A 26,362-nucleotide genomic window follows, 5' to 3' on the forward strand; every position below is an offset into this window, starting at 1 on the left:
GGGACTATTGTAATTTTATAGATCTATCAGATCTAATGATTTGTCCAACTCCCCTCCATGCCCAAATTTAAGGGTCTTCTCCGCGAAATTTCATAGACCTCCAGGGCTCTTTTTCCAGAGTGGGCAGCGCGGGACCATGCTTACTCCAAACACCACGACTTTGGATGGCGGGGGAATCGAAGAACATCCCGTCCCCAATGGGATAAAAGTTAATGGAAAAGCTACAACTAATGGGTCGCCTGTCAACGGAAACGAAGATGGCAAGCATTCTTCCAACGGCATAAAGACGAATGGATATTCTACCAATGGCGAATCTGTTAACGGATGGTTAAAAAATGGCCACCAGACAAATGGCCATCATGTCACCGACGTGCCTGTTAATGGCAATGTCAGCAGTGGTGCTATGCCCATTGCAATATGTGGCATGGCTCTTCGTCTGCCGGGTGGATTAACGACACCGCAGGAGTTGTGGGAATTCATACTCGCTAAGGGCGATGCACGCTCCAAGGTTCCCCAGAGTCGATATAACCTATCCGCATTCTATTCTCCTACTGGGAAACCAGGCACGGTTTACACCGAACATGGATACTTCTTGGACGACAGTGTCGATTTAGGGGCTTTAGATACATCGTTCTTTACGATGCCGCGAACAGAAGTTGAACGTGCAGATCCCCAGCAACGATTACTGCTGGAAGTCGCGAGAGAATGCTTTGAGGATGCGGGTGTCACCGACTGGAGGGGAAAGACGATAGGCTGTTATGTAGGGAACTTCGGGGAAGACTGGCTTGAGATGTTCGCTAAGGAAAATCAACAATGGGGCATGCACCGAGTAGTCGGCACCGGCGATTTCGTGCTCTCGAATAGAATTTCGTATGAGATGGATTTACGTGGACCGAGGTATGTGAACATCGCATCACTTATCGCGCAATTTCTAATTAGATGTCTACCTCTGTAGTATGACTCTCCGTACGGGATGTTCAGCAGCTCTTGTGGGGCTGAACGAAGCCTGTATGGCTATTTCTAGGGGCGATTGCGAAGCTGCATTAATCGGGGGCGTCAACCTCATTTTAGGACCTAGCATGACAACTGCCTTGGCAGAACAAGGGGTTATCTCAAAAGATGGTTCCTGTAAGACCTTCTCAGCTGAAGCTAACGGATATGCTCGTGGCGAAGCAGTCACTGCGATTTATGTCAAGCCATTGAGTGATGCTATTAGAGATGGAAATCCAATCCGAGCGGTTATAAGAGCGACATCACATAATGTCGATGGGAAAACTCCTGGAATGTCGCAGCCGAGTGCTGATGCGCAAGAAGCATTAATGCGAAGAGCATATAAAGTCGCTGGGATAACGGACTTTTCACAGACAGCTATGGTAGAATGCCATGGCACAGGAACAGCAACCGGTGACCCTATAGAGACCAATGCCGTTGCTCGTGTGTTTGGAGAATCGGGTGTTTACATCGTACGTATCCTTCTAGGGGATCATTTCCCCACAGGGGTGTCTAACATTAATTTTAGGGTTCATCGAAGCCAAATTTGGGGCACTCAGAAGGCGCCTCGGGGCTTGTGGCAATAATGAAGATGGTATTGGCCCTAGAAAATCGCACTATACCCCCTAATATTCGATTCACAACACCCAATCCAAAGATTCCGTTCAAAGAGGCAAAACTCACTGTTCCCCTGGAACCTACTCCGTGGCCAGCTTCTCGACTTGAGCGCGTGAGCATTAACTCCTTTGGTGTAGGCGGTGCAAATGCCCATGTAATTCTAGATTCCGCTGCTACCTTCAACGCGTCTACTATAACCCAGAATGCGCCTACTATACCACAACTACTATTATATTCGGCAAATACCTCAAAATCCCTGACGAGAGCCGTTGAGAATTATAAGCAGTGGGTAGAAAAACATCCTGAAAAATTAGCGGACTTAGCCTATACCTTAGCTTTACGGAGGGAGCATCTGCAGCACCGAACATTTGCTATCGCCAATAATGGGGTGGTTGAGAACGCTGCACCCCCTACCAAAGCGGCCCCGAAGCCCAATATTGTGATGGTTTTCACTGGCCAGGGCGCCCAGTGGCCGCTAATGGGCAAGGAGTTACTGCAGTCTAACGAAACGTTTAAAACCACAATACAAATACTCGACAAACACCTAAGAGCTGCAGTTGGTGACGCACCACTTTATTCTATCGAAGAGGAGCTTCTTAAGCCAGCTAGAAAAAGTCGACTTAGTACGGCGGAGCTATCTCAACCACTCTGCACGGCTATTCAAATTGCGCTCGTCGATACGCTTAAAGCATATGGAATTGCGCCAAATGCAGTGGTTGGCCATTCTAGTGGCGAGATTGCGGGGGCGTATGCTGCTGGGGCCCTTACAGCTGCGGAGGCTATCATCGCCGCCCACCACCGTGGCGCTGTAACAACTAAGCAAAAGAGAGCCGGGTCTATGGCAGCTATAGGGATGAGTTGGGAAGAGACGGAGAAGCACTTAGTCCCTAACGTCACCATCGCTTGCGATAATTCACCCAAAAGTGTTACAATTTCAGGCGACTTGAAGGAAGTTAAAGCTGTAGTTGCAGCCATCAAAAAGTCAAACCGAGATGTGCTGGCTAAGTTGTTACAGGTCGATAAAGCATACCATTCTTACCATATGGCGGAGATTGGAGAGGACTATATTTCGTTAATCGGGCAACAAGTAACCGGAAATGAGCCTACGATTCCTTTCTTTTCCAGTGTGATAGGCAAACTGTTGAACGGAAAACGCAACCTTGGATCTAAATATTGGCGAGATAATCTGGAGTCTCCAGTCAGATTCAGAGAAGCTGTTACTAGCCTGTTAAAACATGAAGTTGGTCAGAATGCTGTTTTCCTCGAGGTTGGACCGCATTCTGCTCTCGCGGGTCCCTTAAGACAGATCTTTACCGAGGTTTCTTCGCCCGCGCCTTATGTTGCGACCATGGCGCGCAACCAAAACTGCATCACGTCACTTTTGACCGCTGTTGGGAAGCTTCATTCAGTAAATGTTCCGATCGATCTTAAGTCAGTATTTCCAAGTGGTTCATGTCTCCCAGACCTCCCTCGGTACCCATGGAACCACGAAGATAGTTACTGGTACGAGCCTCGGATATGTAGAGATTGGCGCCTACGAAAGAACCCGTACCATGATTTACTAGGCTCCCGCTCGCCTGAGAGTACTGACATCGAACCTGCTTGGCGCAACATGTTCCACCTTCCCAATGCACCTTGGGTTCGTGACCACAAGGTTGGGGATGATGTGGTGTTCCCGTTTGCTGGTTATATTGCCATAGCCGGAGAAGCTGTGAGACAAATCACTGAAATTAACGAGGGATTTAGTATTCGACATATCGTTGTCAGTATGGCTTTAGTCTTGAGCGAAGGGAAGCCGACCGAGATGATGACTACTTTCCGCCCCCATCGATTAACTAATTCGCTGAATAGTTCATGGTGGGAGTTCACTGTCTCTTCCTTCAATGGCCACGTGTGGACGAAACACTGCACAGGAGAAGTCACAGCATTATCGGCAAGTCTCAGACCAGCGGCAGCTATTGACGAGCTTCCCCGAAAATTGAATGCGCGAAAGTGGTATGAAACGATGCGCAAGTCTGGGTTGGACCTTGGGACTGCTTTTCAATCCCTTGATGCCATAGAGACATCGACCAATTCCGAGAATCGAGCGATTGGAAGAGTGGTGAACAGTCGACAAGGAGACGAGGCTAATTACCACATTCATCCTACGGTTATCGATGCGACACTACAGATCATGAGCGCCGCTGCCGTAAATGGCTACGCGCGCAAGGTTAAGAATTGGCTTCCGACAAGTATCGACAAACTCAGCATTGTTCGATGTGCCTCTGACATGATCACGAATGTCTCAGCGAAGAGAACAAGCAACCACTCAATCCTCGGGGGTGGAAGCTGTACCGCTGGTGATCTTACAGTCCTCGAAGCCTCTGGTATTCGCATGACTCTTGCCGATGGCGCCCTTTCGAGCGACGGGGCCGATACTCACGCAGCAGCACGATATGAATGGAATTCTGACATAGACTTTTTAGATATAAAGGATTTGATTCTACAGCCGTTTGATCGCGCGCCTCATATGGTTCTCCTAGATGAGCTTAGCCAGCTTTGCTTATTATCTTCTCAACGAGCGCTCCCAAAATCAGGAAGCCACCTAGGTCACATACAGAAATATGTATCATGGATTGCTTCGCAGAATCAGACAGAAGGTTTAGTTGGTTTGGATGATGGAACCTTGAAGGCCCGAATCGAGGAACTTGCAACTCGTCTCTCTGGAACCCCTGCTGCGTTTGCGGCTACTGCTCTTCGCCAAACATCAAGCAAAATTGATGTCCTAGTGTCGGGCCAAACGTTACCGGATATTCTATCGGATGACGAGCTCACTGGTCTTTATGATTTTATCAACCAGACTGATATATCCACGTTTATCCAATCATTAGGCCACTCAAAGCCAAATTTGCAGATACTAGAGGTTGGGTCCGGAACCGGTTCGTCAGTAACTAATTTCCTTAAGAACCTCACTCGGCCGGATGGACAAGTCCTTTGCTCGAATTATACCTTCACGTCCATGGGCTTTATCTCTGGAAAGGACCAACAGAAACCGTTCCCAAACATGGAGTATGCTACTTTAAATATTAGCAAGGACCTCGAAGAGCAGGAATTTGGAGACCGTCAATTTGATTTGATCATTGCGTCAAATGCCGTTCACATAACTAAAAACATCCAAGAGAGTTTGAAGAATATTAAGAGGCTTCTTCGCCCCGATGGTCGGTTGTTACTTCAGGAGTTGTGTCCATCCTCGAAATGGGTCAATTACATATTTGGATCTTCGCCTAACTGGTGGCACGGTATTGCTGATGGTAGGCCGAATGAGCCATATTTCGATGTGAAGAGGTGGGAGTCCGAACTTCTAACTGCAGGTTTTGGTCGAATTGATGGAACAGTTCTGGATTCCGATGGACCACATCAATTGATGGCGACGGTAATCGCAAGGCCTTCCAAATCCACCGATGTTGCGAAGAAACGAGTAACAATATTATGCGAAGATGATGAAGGTGGAATGGGCGGAATTGTTGACGAACTTGAGAAGAACGGATACGAAATCATTAAGTGTAATGTGCACGATTCCCCGCCCCCAGGACAAGACGTCATCTCTCTTCTCGACATATATGGACCGTACTTCGAGGAGTTAGACTCTGCTCGTTTCGAATCGTTTAGAAAGTTCCTCCGTGGCCTTCAGGATGCCGGACTCTTATGGATCACGCCCCTTTGTCAGCTCGGATGCGAAGATCCCAGATATGCACAAGTACTTGGTCTCGCGAGGACGATGCGCTCGGAGATGCTGGTAGACTTTGCGACATGCGAAGTTGACGATTTCGCTTCGGCGAACGATAAAATAGTTCAGGTCTTGGCGAAATTCCAGAGGCGTGAGGATGATGATGTTCTGAAACCTGACTTCGAATACGCGATTCGTGGCGGAGAAATCCAGGTGGGAAGATTATATCCTTTTGCCTTGAAGGATGAATTATTGGTGTCGGAATCTGGTGACAAGGCCGTTCTTGATGTCGGTACGCCGGGACGTCTCAATACGCTACACTGGGTCCAACAGCCACGCGAAGAAATCCGCAGCGATGAAGTGGAACTTGATGTTCATTCTGCTGGTTTGAATTTTAGGGTGAGGCGATCTCTTCAGAATACTATTACTGATGCTCGGAAACTAATAGCAGTATTCTAGGACATCCTAGTTGCCATGGGAATAGTCGAACTTCCTAAACGCCAATTCGGACTCGAGGCTGCCGGTATCGTGACCCGTGTAGGAGCCGATGTTGAGAATATTAAGGTTGGCGATCGAGTCTGTTGTTTGAGGAAACATGCATATTCGACTTCTCTCACTACCCCAGAAATGTTCTGTGCGAAGCTCCCGGATCGCCTCAGTTTCGACGAAGCTGCATCCATGCTCATGCCCTATGTTACCTCTATACATTCCCTGATGAATATTGGGCGTCTTGAACAGGGACAGGTAAGTCGATTTGATCTTTATTCTTATAGCCTACTAATAACAAGTAGTCCGTCCTAATACATAGCGCATGTGGTGGGGTTGGGCTGGCAGCCATCCAAATATCTCAGATGTTAGGGGCAGATATCTATGCGACTGTCAGTAATGATGAAAAGGTCCAATTTCTTGAGGAACACTACAATATACCAAGGAACAAGATATTCAACTCGCGAAATGACTCATTCGTGGAGGGGATCATGCGCGAAACGAACGGCGCTGGTGTGGATCTGGTTCTCAACTCCCTCTCCGGCGAACTTCTACATGCCACCTGGACCTGTGTTGCGGAATTCGGCTCCATGATTGAGATTGGAAAGAGAGATTTGATCGGCAACGGAAAACTTGACATGAATGCCTTCTTAGCCAATCGCAGTTACTGTTGTGTGGATATCGATCAGCTCTGGAAGAAGCCGGTTCTAATGACGAGGTAAATATTAACTTCGAGAATGAGCGGTATTGAATTGGGTTGACTAACGCACTCTGTAGGCTTATCCAGTCCACCTTGGAGCTTTACGAAAAGGGGGCCATTACTTCAATCCAGCCCCTGAAGATTTTCCCCGCAACAGAAACTGCAGATGCGTTCCGATACATGCAAAAGGGACAACATATTGGTAGAATTGGCATCTCTTTACGGAACTCTCCAGAAGATCGTGGTATTAATTTCGAAACATCGAAGAGGCCTAGGTCTGCAAATTTTGAGAACTCTGCGTCGTACCTTTTGGTGGGTGGACTTGGTGGTCTTGGACGTGCGATATCAGCGTGGATGGTTGATCACGGTGCACGTGAATTAATCTACCTCTCACGAAGTGCCGGTGAGGGTCCAAGCGATGGCGTATTTGTTAATGAGCTTAAAAGCATGAACTGCGATGTTAAGCTTGTGAAGGGAGACGTCACAAATCTCGATGATGTCGCTAAGGCAGTTTCATCAGCGACGCACCCCCTGAAAGGCATTATTCAAATGTCCATGGTTCTTCGCGACCAGAATTTCGAGGCTATGACTTTCGATGAGTGGAATGTTGTGGTGGCTCCCAAGGTTGGGGGGACATGGAATCTTCACAATGCTACCGTGGCTACAGGAGTCGATCTTGATTTCTTCGTCCTATTCAGTTCGCTTTCCGGTATCATTGGGCAACCTGGTCAAGCAAACTACGCAAGCGCAAATACATTCCTAGACGCATTCGCGCAGTATCGGAAAAGATTAGGCCTTGCTGCATCTGTCGTGGATATCGGGGCTGTTGAAGAAATCGGGTTCATCTCATCGCAACAAGGGCTGATGAATAAGATGAAATCTACCGGATTTAAAGGAGTTACCGAACAAGAACTTCTTGACGCGATGGCGCTTGCCATGGCACCTACTGAAACTCGCGAAAATCAGCCAAGCGGTACTCGCTTTGTTGATAGCAACACGTTTGTCCTTGGCCTCGGCTCAACAATCCCACTTAGCAGCTCTGCTAATCGGTCGGTCTGGAGGAAGGATCGTCGCATGGCTTCATATCATAATGCTTTGGGCGGAGGTGCAGATGCCGCCGCATCTAACGAGGTCCTCAAGACTTTCCTCGCTACTGTTAAAGCCGACCCCTCTCTTCTCAAAGCGGCAGAGTCTTCCAAGACACTCGCGCTTGAAATTGGAAAGAAGCTATTCGATCTACTACTCAAACCGCAGGAGGACTTAAACACGTCCATGTCGTTAGTTGATTTAGGGTTGGATTCACTGGTAGCGCTCGAGTTACGCGCTTGGTGGAAGCAGGTCTTCTCGTTTGATATCAGTGTTCTTGAGATGTTGGGTATGGGTTCGCTTGATGCGCTGGGGCAGCATGCTGCTGAAGGTTTGTTAAGGGTTTTGGCGGAAAATGATGATCAGAAGGGTTCTGAATAGGTACCTACCTGAGGTACTATAGGGGATCCCCTTGAAGGACGAATCATGGGCAATGTAACTAGGATTATACGGAAGGGGCAATGTCGGATATTCTGGTATCATGTATGGATGGTTAGGTTTCTTTTTATGTTAGGTTACTTAAGCGATTGTTTGGAATAAGAAACTCTCTCTTGTTGTTAAAATTATGAGGGTTATGACTTTGTCTATGGGTGCTCTACCTGAAGATTTTCCATGCGTACCTAGTACCTACCTACCTATACTGCATACCTAGCATATGCCACAAGTACCATATACGCTAGGTAGGTACCTACCTATTTATTTAAGAAGTCAGGGTAATTTTCTAGTGTTTTAACGGAAAGCTCCGCCTGCTTTACAAGAAATACTCAAATATTAGGTGCCTACCTAGCGAACCTATAGAAAGCGACCCCCTTATTAATTGCTTCTAGGACTTGGGGGCCTAGACCCAGCCTGCCCTCGCAGGATATTACTAATTTTGGGTTACCCCAGACCCCATAGAATGGCACCAATTGCAAACAAAGAATACACTTCCAAGTTTCCTACTGTTGGAGCACTATAAACTATACTACCACAGCTGCAGTTACCAATACCACCTAATGGGTATGATATCTATCGAGCAAAATGTCATGGTTACACCTTTAGATGGATGTTCTAGATTTAATGTTACCCTTAAAGATATGACTTGACTCCTATTGGTCTTGATGAGATCGAGACGCACGTGGGAATATATGAGAATCTCGTGGAACGAGATTCCGCTTTCACATGTGCGACCGTTCTCGATCCGATGCTGTGGTTCACCAATCTTGGCTCGGCCGAGTCTGTTATGTCAGTGTCACCCGCACCGGTGCTAGTTTCAACCTCGGCCCCGGGCCGTTCTGATCATGCAAGATCAAGAAGGTACTTGGCATCGATAAATGTCATCGGTAACGCAACGAGTAGTTAGGGTTCGTCACGGCACTTGCAGTACGCTTTTGTTACAATTAGCCCCTGAATCTGATCCTAATTGCCTGAAGGTAGTTTAGCTTGAGGTAGAGCGGATCAGGCAGCAAGGAAACTAGGTGACTACTATCGCCTACAGTGGAAGAAGGATCTAGGTTTTACTTAACCAGGAAATGCCTATCTAGGAACCTATCTGACGATCCAATCCTTCGGGCCGAGATGCCTATTCAGGGTTTAGAGCCGCTGGCCATATCGAACGTCGTTGCATTAAAGTATGAGCGAGGCGAGGTATGTTATAGAAATATTATTCTTATGGGAAGATAGATATGCTGTGCTATATTTATGGGATATGACCCACCATACCATTAGATCTAGGTCCACCATGAATATCAAGCTAGTCCACTAATTTTCACGGGCTTTCTACCTACTCCTCGCCACCCTCACCTTCAGCTCCTACTGCCCTAATTAATAAGGCGGGGTCTTCATGACGTACCAAAACTAACATTGCGACCGTTCATGACCATTGATATATTGTCAGCACCTTACCTACACTCAATGGAACTGACGGATGGTCTAGTAGGAGCTTACAAGCTAGCTCACCGAATCTTTCGTAAGAATAGATTAGTCTAGGCCAAATCAGCGTTGGGTATCATCGTGGTTTTTACAGGTTGACGAATACGCTAAGTCCTACAGGAAACATAATATCTCAAAGGTTACGGCCAATAAGCACTCTAAATTGCCGAAAAAAGTCAAGGAAAAGGATTGTTCGTACATATGACAAAGCCGCTCGGCATATGCCACGGATACCTACAATATATGATGACCGCTTGATGAATAGATATCCGATTTGACGAAACCTACAGCAAGTCGTATGGTATCTTCATTGACCCATACGCCCTTGGCATCCAAGTATTACATCCTTTCGGTGTGAATTAAGTTCCGCGCCTCCATCTCACATCGGGGGAACAGACCAAGCCAGGTAGGTATCGTGCAGCTCAACCAGTGTTCGCCAATACAGTGGATGGTTACAATCTGGTGGGTCGTCATAGGGCGTTTGGCTTGCAGCTTTAAGGCTCGAAAGGTGCAGAACGTGGCCGTACTGTTCTCCATAAGCCAGTGCGGATAACCCACTAGCAGGGGTTTCGCCCAGGACCGTTTTCTCAGCTTCGAATACGCGACACCTTGGGGACCATCGGACCGCTAGGAACAAGCAGATGATTGCGTAACATTCGAGGATTTAGTGGAATCACCAGTAAGCATGTCGAATCACGTACGAGTTCAACCTGTACCAGATTAAGATAGAACAGGCGGGATACCTAGAATACCAAGACATAGGTAGCATTGGCCTTACGGCAATATCCACTCAAGCTTGTTAAATGGGTCGGGAGATCTAGTTATAGGAGGAACATTAAGGTCGCTCGTCTTGGACCCCAAATCCTCTTGATTACCTGGTAGGTACTGACTAGTTTCGGGACTTTGGAAGCGAAGGTCTAGGTAATTGAAATGAGCTCCATCCGCCTTACGTTGACAAAGGTCATGGGAGACCGTTCTATCGATCATGTCTTCCGAAAAGCGTGTTCGGACACACGAGGAGGTAATATCTCGAAGCCATTCTGAAAATGTTCAATCGAAGAGATCTAATTGTAACCAGATGTCCAAGGAGATGAGCGGGAAGGATTACGCAGGTGAGCGGGGACCCCAGTTTACGTTGGTGTGAATGGTAGCTAATCATCGCGTTGATAGTATGTGATCAATGCCGAATTAAGAAGATACGATGCGGAAGAGAGAAGCCCTTCTGCTCCAACTGCAACCGCCTTGGGCAAAAGTGTGAATGGTCTGGGAATGGCAAGAAGGGTAACCAAACAGCTCTACTGTAAGATTCTATTCGATTAAACAAACTCAAATACACAATTAACATATAGTAGAAGCCATACCATTGAGGGTTTAAGCAGACGCCTTGAAAATTTGGAGGTATGTCAGTTATCCCCGTTTTGTTTCCGCGTTGACTGATCACTTTATACAGGACGCACTGGCAGAAACACAGAATACTGTGAAGAGGCTTGCATCAGGAACCCCAACCCTCACTGAAGCTCCTGTAGCGCTGCAGCCCAGTCACACTTGGCCCACGCCAGAGGACGCCACTCCCACGACCTACGATGCACCCATTTTCAAGAGGCCTCTTGGCCACTTTATGAGGGGTCAAAATGCTGAAACCACGGAGAGATACTTTGAACCAACGTCGCTAGAGTCACTCTTATACAGTATAAGAGACTCTATCCTTGAACCCCTCGTTGTTGAGTCTGGGAATCAGAGTGTGAGAGAAAACGCCCTTGTTGCGCAGCAAAAAATCGATCTCTTAGTGAGCCAGGAAGAAAAGTCCATTCGAAATGGAATTCTCCCTACAGCACCACCCATCTCTATCTTGAGGGGTATGATCGAACCATATTTCTCAACCATCAACCCTCATTTCCCCATCTGGACTAAAGAATCATTCGAGAGAATTGCCACCGCGCTACAAACGACATGTTCTTCCGGTCAAGACCTAGGGCGCATTGTATGTTCCAACAATTTGATACTTATGACTTTAGCTGCAAACCTATCCCATCCTCCTCGTCATTCAGATAAGTCGAGTAGGTCTAAGCCGGTGCGCGGTACCTCTTCTATTGATCTCGATCTTACGAAGGGTTTCCTCGCAAATGCAAGAAGGGCAATCGAGCATGCTGAACTTCTACTCTCACCTCGACTCATCAACGTCCAGGCGCTCCTATCTCTGGTAAGCTTTTTTATTAGACACTCATTGTTTTGAGTGAATTTCTAATAGTCAACGAATAGTGTGTAGTAGCACAAGAACATATGCCGCCAGATGTCTTCAAGAAGTTATTTAATATGGCTGCTCAGTGCGCAAGGTCCATCGGCGTCCATGACTGGGAAAGAAACCCACTAGAACGAGAAGACACCAGAGAAAGACAATGCGTGTCGTATTGTTTATATATTCTCGATAAAACGGCCTGCTGGATCGTCGGCGGGTCGGTTTCAATTCCTGTATCCGACGTCTATATCGATACTACCTTGAAATTATTTGACGACAAGGCAATGAATGATCTAGTTTCCAAAACGAAGCTAGCCGAAATCGAGGAAGAGATATACTTGGAGATATATGCACGTAGAGCTCCAGCAAGGACCGAGGACCAAGTTCGAATGATGATATCGAAATTCAACAAGAAACTACAGGATTGGCTGGTTGAGTCCAGTAAAGATCAAGAGGCTGATAGTACCGCTTCTCTGGAACCTATTCCGAAGATCGAACTATCTATCGGATTTGCCTGTACGCAATTGTTATATATGTGGCCCTTCAAGGAACACCCAGATGCAACATCTCAACGTATAGAAGTTAGCAGGAGATGTATGAGACTCTTGCTTCGACTATGGGACTCCACGGTGGAAATAGGACATCAAGGGATACTTCCGCGGTTAGCATTCCCAGCTTCTACTTAACTCATATCTTCTGGCACGAGGAGACTGATTTCATTAACATAGCATCGTCGCTTCCCACCCGCCTCTATACCTTTACGAGGTTTATGCACATGTTCTCAGCGGAGATGAGGGGCAGGATTCACCAGACGTAGAACTACTCCAATCATTTGCCGAAATGCTTCGAAGCATAACTGATCTACAAGAAGAAAATACATACAATAGACGGTTATGTGAGATATCTTCCGTTCTCATAGACGTGGTATCTGCGAGGAAAACCCAACATAAACGGCGAAAAACACATCACACTTCATCACCTTCGATATTACTCTCATCTTCAACATCGCCGAGGCGCACACGTCGCGCATCTCCCTTCACCCCCTCTTCAGACATACATACTCATTATAATGAAAACAACACATCCCCGCAAGTTCAAAACGACAGTCAAGGTACCTCGAATCTCACAAGTTCAAGCTTCGACTCGCTGATATCCCCGGCCGATTCAGGGGGTTGTGCAGAGGACCAACTAGCAACATTAATAGGATCGCTAGGAAAAGGACCTTTTGAAACCTTCGACCTTCTCGAATATAACGATACTCAAACATCGAGGAGCGAAAATCTTGCCGAGAAGGAAATTTGGTGGAATTGAAAATAGGTACATATTAGACCCGAACCCTTCCTGTTCAATGAAATAGGCAGAAGGAGTTTGTGTGTAGAATTGTGTGGCAGAATGTTTATGGATCAAGGCTTTGCCTCTAGTAAGAAAGGACAAAGTTGGCATTGGAAAATACCTATTTATTGGGTACATGAAAGGGATTAGGTACGAAAGGGACTCACATACATGCCATGTACATACTCCCCAAAGCTAAGTCATGAGAATCAAAACGTCATTCTCAGTTTTCAGATATGCCCTCCTTTTTCTTCGGTCGCATGAGTTCCAGAACGAATCTCATGCCATCATTGCAAGGATCCGGTGGATCCCGAAAATAGACATCGTCGACGAAAATTTCGACAGTAAGGCCAACAATAGACTTCTCGAACTTTTTGCCCAAGGAATCTTGAAGTTGCGCTCCTTCAACTAACGATTCCACTGTGGAAGTAACTTTGTCCATGTGGGTTAAATATTCTTGTGGATATGCATCCCATAACTCCTTGGGCAGAAGATTGGTCCGTACGGACCCAGGACAAATGGCATATGTCCGTATGCCATCTTCCTGATAGAATAATGGAGCAACGGAGCGCATGAAATTCAATATGCCTGCTTTGGCTGCTGCATATAAAGGTGTAATTGCTTGGGGATACTAAAACATATAAGACACAATCATTTTTTACAATTACCTGCCCCCTAAGAATGTACTTCGTGAAGAAGAACACTTACAATACCCGCGATGCTTGATGTCATAATCAGAACGCAATCCTTATCCCCGTTCGTATTTGCCCTGAAGTAGTGTTGCGCAAGGTAACTGGTCTTGATGACCCCTTTCAGGTTGACGTCAATGCTAGACTCATCTGGTTCCGGTGGTGGCGATGACAGCTCATGTTTTTCGAAGAACTTCCCCTTTTCCATGACGCCGGCATTTGCGAAAACGAAATCTAGTCGACCCTCGATCTTAAAAACGGCATCAAAAGAGGATGATAGAGATTCCCAAGAAGAAACGTCGACTTTATGAAAAGCACAGTTCCCTAAGCTAGCTTCATTCAAGTCGAAAATGTGCACCCGCCAACCTTTCTGAGAGAAGACCTCGGCGACTGCTAGCCCTAGTCCCGACGCGCCACCGGTGATGATGGCTACTTTCGAAGTTGGCATCATAAGTGTCTGGGTGTCTGAGTTTTACTAGGTAGGAAGTCAAAGTAAAATCGATAAAGTGAAGGATGAGTCGGATAGTATATATTATAACTCATGATATTCCACCATTCTTCGCTCTGTCCTAGCAGCCTGAGAACCTCGCTAGGGAGATTCCCCGCACCGGCACTTTTCGTGCCTCCCATGTAATTCTTGTTTATGTTATACCAACATCGGATTTTCTACATATTGAAATATTTTTTATCGTATGAGCAGCCTGGTATGTAGAGATATAGTATAATATGCTAGCGTGTACTGTAATTGCAGTAGCCACAATGAACAGAACGAGATACGCAACTCATTGTACTCCAGGGCAAGTGGACGTCTTCCGAGAAATGTAGTCACAACTGGTAATAGGTACCTATACAATAACATAACTATTATGCAACGATAAAATGCATAAAACAATGGATGTATGTGCAAACGCCACGGACTTAGACCGACGTTCACAGCTTCGTTACGGGCTGTGAAGAGGTCGTGAAAAGGTTGTGAAGAAGTCGTAGATCTACTAACAAAGCTTCGAGAAGGATGTCGAGGAACACGCTAATTGATAATCGGGTACTTATCTGCCCCGCAGTGGCTCGATCCCTGTGAGCTTTAGTTGATGATAATGGGGTTCTAGGCTGTCTTGGATTGGTGGAAAGCGCAGTAAGACAGCTGTAAGATAGTGGCCGCTTTCCCTTCTAGGCAGCGGAATCAACAAGGATCTCCACTTGGAAGTCGCGACGCCAACTCTGTGCAGCTTCCTCAATTTCGTGATAGCAAAACAGCCTCTGCTTCCTTCCATATTCACCGTACTTTACAATGTACTCAAATTAATATCACCGGGGGGAACTTAAATAAACCCTGTAATACAACTTTTCCCCGTTTTCTTTTCGTGAACTTATTCCCTTCTTACTCATTTTATTTTTTGTTATGAGCTCCTTCGCGACGAACACGTATCATTCAACCGAACAACGATGCGCCTACCTGCTTAATTTGAAGCTTGTCGCCATCGTCGCTCACCAGGATAATGGATCGCAATCCACCCAACTCCCCAGGAGTACTGGCTACGAAGTCTAACGGAAGCATCAACGGTAATGGTAACAGTAACGGTACTAGCATCGGTCGCGGTGTTAGAAACACAACGCAACCATCTCGTATCGGTCGAATACCTCGGAGAAGTCCTAGCAAACCTGAATTGAAAGATAACATCACATCCGATACAGATACTAGCACTAGTACTAGTTCTCGACACCCATTATATTCGAGCCCGAGATATATTCCCCATAGCAACAGCTTCAGCGCATCAGCTAGCAAAATTCCCGAATCGCCGCGCGAAACGCGAATACCTCAACCTAAGAACATAGCACCTATTGCAACATCTTCCGAACGACAGAACAATCCACCAACCAATCGAGGAAACAAGCTAAGGCCTCCCCAAACTCAATCTCTTGAAATGCGACAGCCCTTGAACCTGAAGTCCGCCTTCGAGCTGGCTCGACAGCAAGAGGTGGACGACACCCTCGACGATACCTTTAGTATTAAGCATGCCTTTAATATGGCCAGCGCTGAGATGAACGGGCGTATCGATGGTTCCCCTAGTCCAGCTCCGCGACGCTTGCAGTCGAGACGTCCATCGTATAACACAGCACTACCCCAAAAGACTTTGACGACCGGTGCGAATAATGATCTCGGGCGTCATCTCCAGCAATTCGATCGAAATCACCAGCTTACTACAGGCAACGGACCACTTAGTGGCTTATTCGGTAGGAATAGAATTGGCCCTAGAGTGTCGGAAACCGGTAATGTCCTCGCTAAGAAGGCTAGCGACAATGATCTTAGAGGTTCCCCAGTGCGTCGCAGGGACAGTCGACAGGATGCTATCCCAAGAACGGATGGACGTGCCGACGCGCTTATTCCCATTCCATCTATCGAGAATCAATCGTCCAGCAATGATCGAGGCGACAGGGCTTCTTCGATTAAGAGACCAGCAAATCCGTCACCCGAGAAGAGCTTTAACTGGGAACTCGATGCCGATTTCACAGCTGGGGATCTCCAAATCTCCGAAAGCCCTCGAATTCGAACCGATCAATCTAATGGAAGGTCCCGACGGACTTCGAGTATTACGTCTACCGCTAATGGCGCGACAAACTCACGCCGCAGTAACAACCGGATTGACGAGATTCGACAGAAAGAAATCGATGCTGCGAATGCTGTCTTGCCGGAAGAAGACGCATCATCCTTCAGGCGACCAAATAGTCGACTTGATGAGATACGAGCACGAGAGATGGACGCGTTATCCAGGCGGGCAATGGCTACAAGCAGACTCGATGAGATACGACTTAAAAACTCTGAAGCGCGAGAGGAGTCGCCAGAAGCTGGACGAAGCTCTAACAAAGAAGAACTACGAGATAGTCCACCAAAGCTTAATAAGCTTAATGGCGCACCTACGAAACCCCTGGAGGATCAGTTGGAGTCGAAGATGAAGGATGAACAGGCCGTAAATACCCCCGCCATTGTTCTTCGAAGCACAAGTGAACAAAAGCTTAACGAGCCACCCAAAGAGAGGACGAATGCTTCTAAGACTGAGGACAGTAGAAACCAAAGCCAGCTATCACGAAATGATTCTCAAGACTTGCTTAGTCGTCTTGCGAGAGCAACCAGCGCAAGCCCCTCCTCCGAAAAGGTCGAACAAAGAGTCGTTTCAGAGGAGCCGAGGCCTCTGGAAAAGCCTGACAACAGAGAGAACAGTCGTTCGCGTTTAGCACGGGAGGAAAGGAGATCTAGGAACCTAGAGGTTAAGAACCTGGAGGTTAAGAGCTCCAGAGAAAGACCGACGGTCGGATTTGCTGGTTTACGACCAAGTTCATCAAGTGATTCTATTCAAGAAAAGAGGAGCAGTTTACATGGCTCGGAAGTGGATCCTATGGATCGTATCGAAGCCGAGTTGAGACTTTTCGCACCTCTTGACAATTACTCCGAGAAGGGATCCGTTCGAGCTCCATCACCTGATCCATCAGAGCCAGCTGAGGAAGAGACGCCCCGAGTAACCAAAATCGACCCCTTGACTCAACCAACTCCACGTGTAACCGGAGCATATGTCGAAACACCGGCTACTATTCGTGTCAAACAAGAGAATCATCTAGATGACAAAAAGGTGGCGGATGCCCCTGACCGCATCTCGGATTCAATTCCAGAGCTTCGCACCAAAGACTCTAGTCAGCCATCAAACAGCGACAGCGTGAAGCAAGAAAACGATGATACCACGGCTCTTAGAAGAAGAACGTCTGTGCCACGATCTTCGTCGGCCCCCTCTACTTCGCGTCGCACCAGATCCGCTTCCAGGCGCCGTCAGCCTCTCCGCCCTGTAATCAATACAGCCAAACCTCCGACGGTAAAGGATGACATTCGTGCTATTCTACGCATGAATCAAATTGATGACTCGACACTTGAAGACTTTGATTCAATTCTCGCCAACCAAGACATTGATGACGAAGAGCTGCAGAAAATGGTAGATGACACCATAGACAATATCGACATGGATACTCAACTACCGGATCTCTCAGAGCGGGATCGTGAACTTCAGATCTATGATAGGATGAGCAAGTCGCTGAGAACGGGTCTTTTAGGCATCCAATCCGCGAAGAAGGGGATTGAACGTTTGGAAGATAGGGTTACGCACACCGAGCTTAAAGCAGAACAGGCCCGTACGGATCAGAATACATCCAAGTCGAAGTCAGAAGTCCATGCGTATGCACCTGCCAGTTCAAATAGCTCTGCTCCTGTTATGCTCGCACTTCCTGCTCTATACCGAAGATCTCCTAAACTGAGGCCAACAAAGTTTGGAGTATTAGCTCTTACTATGTTCATATGGTACATTCTGGAGTCCATCTTCTGTTTTCTTTATGTGGCTCAATACGACTGTACACCGGAAATACCATGTGATTGGTCACCAAACGAGCCGTATTTCCCGTACGCGATGCCATTCATGCTAGATGAGTGGGCTACCGGGGGAAAGGGAAGAGCTCTGACGTGGAAGGCTGGGGAGGAGATCGGAGATATTTATGCTGAAGTTTCGGACTGGGTTACGAAGAGAGATTTTACCCAGCTTGATGAGAAGTTCATGAACGTCTGGGAGCGCAAGAGACATCGAAGACGATTACGAAAGCACGGCCTAATTCCAAAATGGGTGGCGCCTCCAGACTACAAACCCAGATTTCCACAATGGAATGCAGCACGCTTGGCTATGGAAGCTACCGAAGATGAATATGATGGAGAGGATGAGACGATGGGCGCAGACGAGAGGCTTATTTGATGCGATTTGCCAATAATCATGCCAGGCCTTCAGACCCCACTCGCACATACTTTTCAAAGGAACTGTCCTGTATGCCATTTTCAGTCAATACTGGTTCTGCTCTTGGCTTCTCATAATGTATAGGCTATACAGGATGCGATTTTGCATTTGCTGGAGGTGGAACAACTGGCGTTCTATAGGCTTTGGCTTCACAATTTCTCGGCAAAACGGCTTCAAAAGGCACGGAATACTTTACGGTTGTACTAACTCACGACGTTTATATGTAGGCTAAGGCCACTATTGAAATGAAAATCTGTTTGACAGCTTTTCGCGATGCATCGTTTACATAAACCTACGTTTTGGCCCCTTTAATTCCTAATTATCTACTTCGTCGGACTAAAGTACCGCTTATACGTAAAATATTAACAGTTTCAACTTATAAATGTCTACCTATGTCATGTTCTAGATAGGCACATTCTTTCCTCGGGCTTTGATATCAGCTCTCCCCGCTTCACAAGCACAAGTCCACTCGTAAAAATCAAAACGTGCTAAAGTTCCTAGCAACCACTGCCACTTACGCAATCAAGCTTACGGAATAGGAAAATATGAGATCTAGCCTTCGAACAAGATTCGCCGGTGTCGAGTTGATGCTAGTTAATCAGAGCCCTGATGATGAAATAGACAAGTTTAGTCTGAGACGGCTTGATACCAGTTCCTTAGTCCACGATAGCTCAATTCCCGATTAGGCAATAAAAATAAAATAGAACAAAGCCGCTAGAATGTCGAGGTAGATCGCTATCGCCATCTGATGTCATGACTGCTGTCATTGTCTTTCATCTTGTGCGGCGTCGCACAGCTGGGCATAGCTGCGACAGCTCCAAGAGTTATCATTGCTAGAACGCAAGGGGTATGTTTGAATCTTAGACTATGAGCTCATCTACCTTACAGAACCTTCAAGACATACTTAAGACACGCTACTTCTCCTGTCTTCACATTTAGGTTACGATTGATATCTATACTATAACCAAATAATTTTACCATCACAAGACACCCAAGATAACATCCTGCTATTACCACAATGACTTCATATACTTCACGGGAGCCTGAACATATTCCCGGTTCATTCCCAACCGACGACATGCTATCTACCCCTACTGAACAATCAAACCTAGCTTCGCCAGCATCTCATCCACATCATAATAAATTACACAAACGTGAAGATCCCCGGGGTTGGGTTGGTGAGGGAAAGGCTGCCCGCGGACATCAGCATACCGACTCTGGCGTCGGCCTCACTGATACGAACGCTTTAGACTATCATACTCAAAGTAAAGCCAACGAAAAAGCTTTCCAGTCTAACCAACCCTTCTTGCAAAGACACGCGCAACCTGATACCCCCTCCAACATTGCAGATGCAAAGCCGGTCAATCAACATGAAATCGGTGGGAAGCCAGGTGTCATGACTGGTGCTTATAGTCGACTTGATGAGAACAATCGCACATATCCCAAGCCAGCTCCACAAGATTCGACTCGGCAAGAAACCAATACAGCTAGAGGTGTCCCTGGATCTGCCACAAGGGGAGCTTCCTTGGTTACACCAGAAGCTGGAACCAAAGCAGGCATTGATAACCGCGGCGTCGAGCAGAATAACTTGATGCAATCTAGTCAATTTGAACAAGATGATCCATATTGGGGTGATGTACCCTATGGAACCGGCATCTATAATACCGTCACCGGACATGGCAGCTCCGAGACACCTGCTGAGGGGTCCGCTCATCTTCACGACCCTCATTTAAGCCATAATCAGGACCGGTCTTTCCCCCTTTCCACCCATAACACATCATTACGTAATGAGCCGGATAATGACAACGGCTCAAAGTTTAAGGGAGGTATAGCTGCCGGTACTGCTGCCGGTGCTGGTGCCGGCCTCGTAGCCTCTCAAGTTCCTCGAAAACAACAAGATCATCATCACGAGAGGGGCGACTTGGAAGAGCCAACTTCTCACCAGGGTGAAGATAAGGGCGCTAGCACGGGAAGTAAAATTGTCAGCTTCTTCTACCGGGACCACAAGGATAAGGATACTAAGCCTGAGAAACACGAGGCTAAGAAAGAGAAGCACTCTATAGAGCCAGCGCCGAGCAAAAACGATAGTCCTCTTACGAAGAGGGATGCCGGTGCAGCTCTTGCGGCAGCTACAGTGACAGGTGGGACTAAGGATAATGCACGCCAACATGGCAAGCCTCAAGCTTTTGAACGTAGACAAGACAGCAAGACAAACGCGCTCTACGAACATCCAGATGAGGAAATCGATAACCAAAATAACCAAACGAAGGATCCCCCCAGAATTCTTGGATACACGGATCCTCACAGACAGAGTGGTATGAAGGATATCAATAAGCCATACCCTTCATCCGACGATACGGCCACTAGGGGTTATCTTTCTTCTCAGTCGAGGCCTACTGAGCAGAATGACTCAAAATTGGGCTATGGACTTGGAGCCGCTGGCTTAGGAGCGGGCGCTGGGTACGCTATTCATGAGCATGCCAACAGGGGCGCTCGGAATCAGGGGCAATCCACTCAGGCCATGCACGAGAAGTTGACGACGTTACCATCCGAAACATCTACGCAGCCAATTCATCCAAGCCACATCAATGACAGGGCTCAGTATGGTATGGTCGCTGGTACCACAGCACCGATTTCTTCCTCGGCGAAACAGTCTTTACCGCAAGCCAGTGAACCTCACGCCAAATCCTCTCATACCCAGCCTAGCCATCGTAACCAGTACTATATCCTCCCAGATGGAACACCTTCGGGTATGAACATCGGCGATCACTCTGATAATATGATGAGTTCGGAAACCGCACCACTAACCACTGAGAGCAAAACCGCGTCGAAGAACGACCACACCGGCGCCAAGCTCGGCGCCGCTGGTGCAGGTGTCGTCGGTGCCGGCACCGCAGCCCACCACGTCGGCCGACAAAGCAACGACAACCCCACCACATCCGGGACTCGCAAAGATACCATCCCCAGCTCAACCCAGACTCACGAGCCATATATGGAAACCACAGGCTCCCAAGCCCCTAACCCCACACCCACCGGCCAGCGCAGCGGACAGTATATTCTAAGAGAAACTATGCGTACCAACAACCCCGCTCGTGACCACTCCGGTGACAAGAATCCCACTACGCCGCATCCAGCTGCGACCGCGAAAGAAAGCCAGCACACCGGATCCAAAGCCGCTACTGCTGCTGCCGCGGGCGCGCTTGTAGCCGGAGCCGGGGCCGCGGCACACCATCACGGCAAGAACGATTCGGCGGAGGCGAAGGTCGCACCTTCCGGCTCAACACGCGATCAGAGGTCTGCGACGACGAGCTCGACTCAGGCCCCGGGTTTGGGTGGTGCCAAGTCTCATGTGAGGAATCGCGCGTCGACGGATTCGAGTCATGATGGACAATATAATGTCCTTGCGTCCGGGACGCCGTCGGGGATTAATCGGGAGCATTTGGTGCATGGGGAGTTGGGTGGTGTTGATGAGGAGGTTAAGGGGGGCGCGGTTCGGTCTGCGGGTATGGAGACGGGGAGGGAGAAGGAGATGGGGATGGGAAGGACAGGTTTGGCAACTGGTGCTGGGGCCAGTGCTGGTGCGGGCATGGCTGCGATTGCGGCTAGGGCTTTGAAGGCTGGTGATCCTGTGGTGCATCGGTGTGGGAGGTGTGGGGAGGAGAATGATATTACGGGGTATTTTCATGAGTAATGACTTGTTATGACAGTGAAGAGGATGTGATGAAAGTTTGGATGGATGATGGATTGGGCTTGATGAAGATTGATCAGATGAGTTGGATACTAGGTACCTAGGTGACTGTACTTATTGGCATGATTCATATTGAGATTGGATATAGTTAGTATGAATGATGTGCGAAAGAGATACTGTACCTATTAAATGTGTGAAACGAGGTTTGCCCCTTTTTGGAGAGAGGGAGAGAATGAACTCTTCATATATGTTTTCTTCATTTGACTCCTTTTGTCGTTTATTAGGTAGGTAAACATCCGGTCACCGTTAATAGTAGATTGATACCATTTGACAACCATATTGCGTACATAGAAAGGCATCTAGTCATGTTGAAGCAAACACTATGCATCTAGGTAGGTAGCTAGGTAGTAGCTAGGACCTACATAAAGCACTTCTAATCCGTCCACACTCATGAGTATTCGCGTTATTATTTCACTCACAACTCCTACCATCATACCATAACTCCATTACTTCTACAGAACATTCACTTTCCCACCTCAATAAAATATTAGTTAGGTCTCTGGAACTGTAGAGGTATGAACTTTCGTGAGTGGGATCTATCAACTACTCTAGGCTTACCCCCCAATTTTCCTCGTGTAGACTACAACATTACCAGGGATAGTATTGACAACATTCCTAGAGGATGTCGGCGTTCCAATTGTGAGCGATTCTATCTCGAGTTCTTGGAGGTCGGTAGAGGACCTCGCCAATTGCAACAATACCCAAATTACGCCTATATCAAGATCGATTTTGCAAGGAACTTTGGTGAATACGAGGGCGTTGGTATATTCATACTCCCAGACCTCGACGGCAGTGTTCCCGTGGATGGTGTCGACTTCTCGGAACACATACCTGGGAAAATGGTCGTCGTGCCTCTTCCTTATACACAAGTTTCTGGGGCTTCAGTTCGCGCTTTTCAGTTTTCCACCCCGTCTAGGAGTGATTCTATGCCCTTGGGAGGTCTACTCTCAAGTATGACTCGCACCGGAATGCAGCACTTTGACTTTTGCCAAAGTGGAGGAAGGAATTCGCTGTTGCGCGGTTGCCGCGACTTTGTGTAAGTGGTAGTTTCACAATATTTGACACGTTCAAACATCGTCAATACTAATGTAAACCAGTTTCCAGATGTTGATCCATATGATGCTTTCTGGGCACATCGATGGTGGAGCGAGAACGATCTGGCCGGCCAGCAGATATGGATTACCAGACGTAAAAGGCGTATCGGACACCATGGGAAAGCAATTTGGCCCTGGAATGGACGCTGAGAATCTTATCCGCAGGGGTCGATTTCGTAACTTCCAGCGCAAAGTGGCTACCTCTTCGAAATATGAGCCGGAACTGTAGGTACCTACCTACCTAGACAAGAATTTAAATACCAATTAAGAAAATATTTATCCCGAGATTTATAGATATTTAAATCGCGCTGCTGTGATTACATAACCTTCAATAATGCGTGTTGGTGTTTATCTGTAGGGCTGACCTGCCCCCGTCTGCTAATACGTAAGATGTTGGTTAGGGGGAATTGTCCCGCATGCAAATCAAGCTTGACTTTTACCACCTAGACAGCACCTATGAATATTAGTTAATAAATAGGTATAACTGAGGATTAGGTACCTATAGATATTGATATTTTGAATTCATGACTAGAATCTATACCTCTTAGAAATTGTCGAACTTAGGAAACTAGAGTCATTATACCTGGGTATAAAATATAGATTTTCTTTCTGTTCGCGTAGCATGACATCGTCATATGGAAGCCAACAAGAAAAACTTGTTACAGGACAGCCATGTCTTGGAGTTGGTGGCAAGAGTGAGGCACGTAAGACCTTAGATATCACCGCTGTTTTATGTGAAACCACACATGTTCATGATGACTTGCTAAAATTAGAATCGAGTGCTAAGACCGGTTCAATGATCTTGGCTAAAATCGTGGATGCGTTTTCGAGACGAAAAAAAGACATAGAACTCTTTTGAAACTTTCTGATATTTTTGAATCTTTCATGATAACCATGGAGCCTCTTTATTTATCTCTGGTACTGTAGGTGTCTAGGCAGTAGGGTTATCAACCCCCATACTTACGAGGGTGTACCTAATAATATCGCGATGTTAGCACTAAGATCTGCGGGCTTTAGGTGGCTCATGAATTCAGCCCCTTCGGTTCAGGGGGTGAAGCTCTGCCTTACCAAGTAATATGGTACCAATTTAACCCCAGTCTAGGGCTGAAAAGTGTTAAATAAGCAACCAACAGCATTAGCAGCATTTTAATCCTAGCCCGTGCTGGGCGCAGCACCTGGCCAAGCAGTAGTTTAGTGCAACTAAAGATTTCCTAGCGACGCGTTGATTCGCTATACATCCGATAATGCGTGGGTTTTCGAGTTGCGCCAAGGGCGACTTTCCTTTTTACTACCTAGAACGAGTCCCTATCGGTTGACGAGTGGAAACAAAGGAAATGAAGCTAGCATAACTTTGCCTTTTTGTGCCGCATACGACGTATTCAGCTTCATAATAGATCCCAGCTGCCTGGGTACTTTGCCATATGTTGAGTCTAGATCTGATGCGGTATGACATCTGTAATGGCCTGTGCTATGGCTTGACGGATGCTTGAATCTTTAATTATGGAGTGTCCGACCCATTTGCTCCATCTACTCCACGGTCCTCGTGCTACTGTGCCTCATCCAATATTTATTAATTTAGAGTAACCCTCATATATCGCTGACTGTTTGTTTCTCTCTGTTCTATTTTTTGTTGACCTCTTTGCTTGCCTAGAGATTTCGACGATTGTGTAACGTAATAAAAGCTGCAACGTTTGCCTTTGTCTACGATATTTATCTACGCAATGGACAACCAAGAGAAGATAGTCTACATTGCGCCTGAGCAGACTCAAGCCGGCCAACCTCAACCTCAGTATCAGCCAACGATGCAAGGACAACCACCAGTCGGAACTTACACGCAACAACCGCTACAGCCTCAACCAAAAGGGCTAGAGGACGCACAACCACAATATCAACCTCAGATGCAACCGCAAATGCAATCCCAAGTCGATCAACGCGCGTATCCTCACCCGACAGCATATGGCCAACAGGGTGGTGAATGGCAAGCGAGTCTCTGCGATTGTTCACCATGCACAAGCTGTCTGCTATCCACATGCTTGCCATGCATCTGTAAGCACTCCAGTCCACCTAACGCGACATGAGAATATACTGACGCGATCATCTTAGTACTTGGTCAGACCTCCGAACGAATTAGAGATCCTTCGATGCAATCGGCCGACATGATGAACAGCGACTGCATGATTCACGGTCTAATTACCTGCTTTACCGGTTGCGGATGGATGTATGTTTTTCCAATACCAAATCTTCAATTGGAAGTTAAAGAGCTGACATTTCTTTTAGCTATGCGTTGATGAAGCGAGGCGAGATTCGAGAGCGTTTCCAGATCGAAGGCAGTGGCTTTAACGACTGCTGCGTTTCGTACTGGTGCCCGTGCTGCGCGCTGATCCAACAAGACAACGAAGTCAAGGTGCGCCAGCGCAACGCCCAACCGGTAGCGCAGGGCTACCAACCTCAACCCACGATGCAAATGCCAGCGCCCTCTTACCAACCATAAACGAGAATCCTTCTAGGGATATTTCGCTTTTCATGTTTATATTGTATTTATTGGCACTTTTTAATGACCAATTGAGGATAAGAGAGGGCTCTTCCAGCGATTGGCGACGTGTCGATATTGCTACGACTCTGAGACCCGTATGAGGCAAGGGTTTATTGGTAGCTATCTCTACCTATGGATGTTAGTGGGAAATGGTAATGGTTATACCCAGGATGAATCGTAAATAAAAATTCAAAACATCGCCGATACGAACGAAACAAACTTTACAAACACGATTTTATTTTAAGAAAAAAAAGGATTCAAGCCAACATAATTTTGCTTACTTAACACCTGATTTCGTAATCCTGCGCGCATAGGTACCGGTTCCAAGTTCCGCGACCCTAGGCACGTAACTGCCTAAATAAGCCTGGAGCTCTCCGATGATAGGTGGATGTTTTGGCAGGTACGGCGCAGTC

The 26,362-nt window shown here is 47.1% G+C and overlaps 7 protein-coding genes across 7 annotated transcripts; 6 read left to right on the plus strand and 1 right to left on the minus strand.

Moving 5' to 3' along the window:
- The first annotated feature begins 6 nt into the window (after window positions 1-6).
- On the plus strand, window positions 7-8,149 carry GGS22DRAFT_153647 (fatty acid synthase S-acetyltransferase). The gene is made up of 6 exons (XM_047959886.1): window positions 7-897; window positions 956-1,463; window positions 1,520-5,713; window positions 5,774-6,058; window positions 6,106-6,518; window positions 6,578-8,149. Exons 1-6 carry the CDS (start codon window positions 137-139, stop codon window positions 7,965-7,967), a joined length of 7,551 nt encoding a protein of 2,516 aa, XP_047823159.1. The 5' UTR covers window positions 7-136; the 3' UTR covers window positions 7,968-8,149.
- A 2,155-nt stretch (window positions 8,150-10,304) lies between these two features.
- Window positions 10,305-13,166, plus strand: GGS22DRAFT_69920 (fungal-specific transcription factor domain-containing protein). The gene is made up of 7 exons (XM_047967847.1): window positions 10,305-10,518; window positions 10,576-10,609; window positions 10,668-10,797; window positions 10,850-10,895; window positions 10,948-11,697; window positions 11,757-12,394; window positions 12,462-13,166. The coding sequence occupies exons 1-7, from the start codon at window positions 10,483-10,485 to the stop codon at window positions 13,042-13,044; spliced, it is 2,217 nt and encodes a 738-aa protein (XP_047823160.1). The 5' UTR covers window positions 10,305-10,482; the 3' UTR covers window positions 13,045-13,166.
- Window positions 13,167-13,288: 122 nt separating this feature from the next.
- Window positions 13,289-14,202, minus strand: GGS22DRAFT_184905 (3-beta-hydroxysteroid dehydrogenase; the record flags this gene model as incomplete). The annotated part of the gene is made up of 2 exons (XM_047964240.1): window positions 13,289-13,696; window positions 13,774-14,202. 2 exons carry the CDS (start codon window positions 14,200-14,202, stop codon window positions 13,289-13,291), a joined length of 837 nt encoding a protein of 278 aa, XP_047823161.1.
- A 2,238-nt stretch (window positions 14,203-16,440) lies between these two features.
- GGS22DRAFT_153653 (uncharacterized protein) lies at window positions 16,441-18,838 on the plus strand. Its single transcript, XM_047959887.1, has one exon. It carries the CDS (start codon window positions 16,508-16,510, stop codon window positions 18,533-18,535), a length of 2,028 nt encoding a protein of 675 aa, XP_047823162.1. The 5' UTR covers window positions 16,441-16,507; the 3' UTR covers window positions 18,536-18,838.
- Window positions 18,839-19,592: 754 nt separating this feature from the next.
- GGS22DRAFT_196910 (uncharacterized protein) lies at window positions 19,593-22,427 on the plus strand (the record flags this gene model as incomplete). Its single annotated transcript, XM_047965908.1, has 1 exon — window positions 19,593-22,427. One exon carries the CDS (start codon window positions 19,593-19,595, stop codon window positions 22,263-22,265), a length of 2,673 nt encoding a protein of 890 aa, XP_047823163.1. The 3' UTR covers window positions 22,266-22,427.
- Window positions 22,428-22,837: 410 nt separating this feature from the next.
- Window positions 22,838-23,645, plus strand: GGS22DRAFT_184908 (uncharacterized protein; the record flags this gene model as incomplete). Its single annotated transcript, XM_047964241.1, has 2 exons — window positions 22,838-23,358; window positions 23,420-23,645. 2 exons carry the CDS (start codon window positions 22,838-22,840, stop codon window positions 23,643-23,645), a joined length of 747 nt encoding a protein of 248 aa, XP_047823164.1.
- A 1,335-nt stretch (window positions 23,646-24,980) lies between these two features.
- Window positions 24,981-26,096, plus strand: GGS22DRAFT_153657 (PLAC8-domain-containing protein). Its single transcript, XM_047959888.1, has 3 exons — window positions 24,981-25,462; window positions 25,520-25,634; window positions 25,694-26,096. The coding sequence occupies exons 1-3, from the start codon at window positions 25,138-25,140 to the stop codon at window positions 25,905-25,907; spliced, it is 654 nt and encodes a 217-aa protein (XP_047823165.1). The 5' UTR covers window positions 24,981-25,137; the 3' UTR covers window positions 25,908-26,096.
- The last annotated feature ends 266 nt before the right edge of the window (window positions 26,097-26,362 follow it).

Source organism: Annulohypoxylon maeteangense (assembly GCF_022496945.1).
Source record: "Annulohypoxylon maeteangense strain CBS 123835 unplaced genomic scaffold GGS22scaffold_2, whole genome shotgun sequence".
NCBI lineage: Eukaryota > Fungi > Ascomycota > Sordariomycetes > Xylariales > Hypoxylaceae > Annulohypoxylon > Annulohypoxylon maeteangense.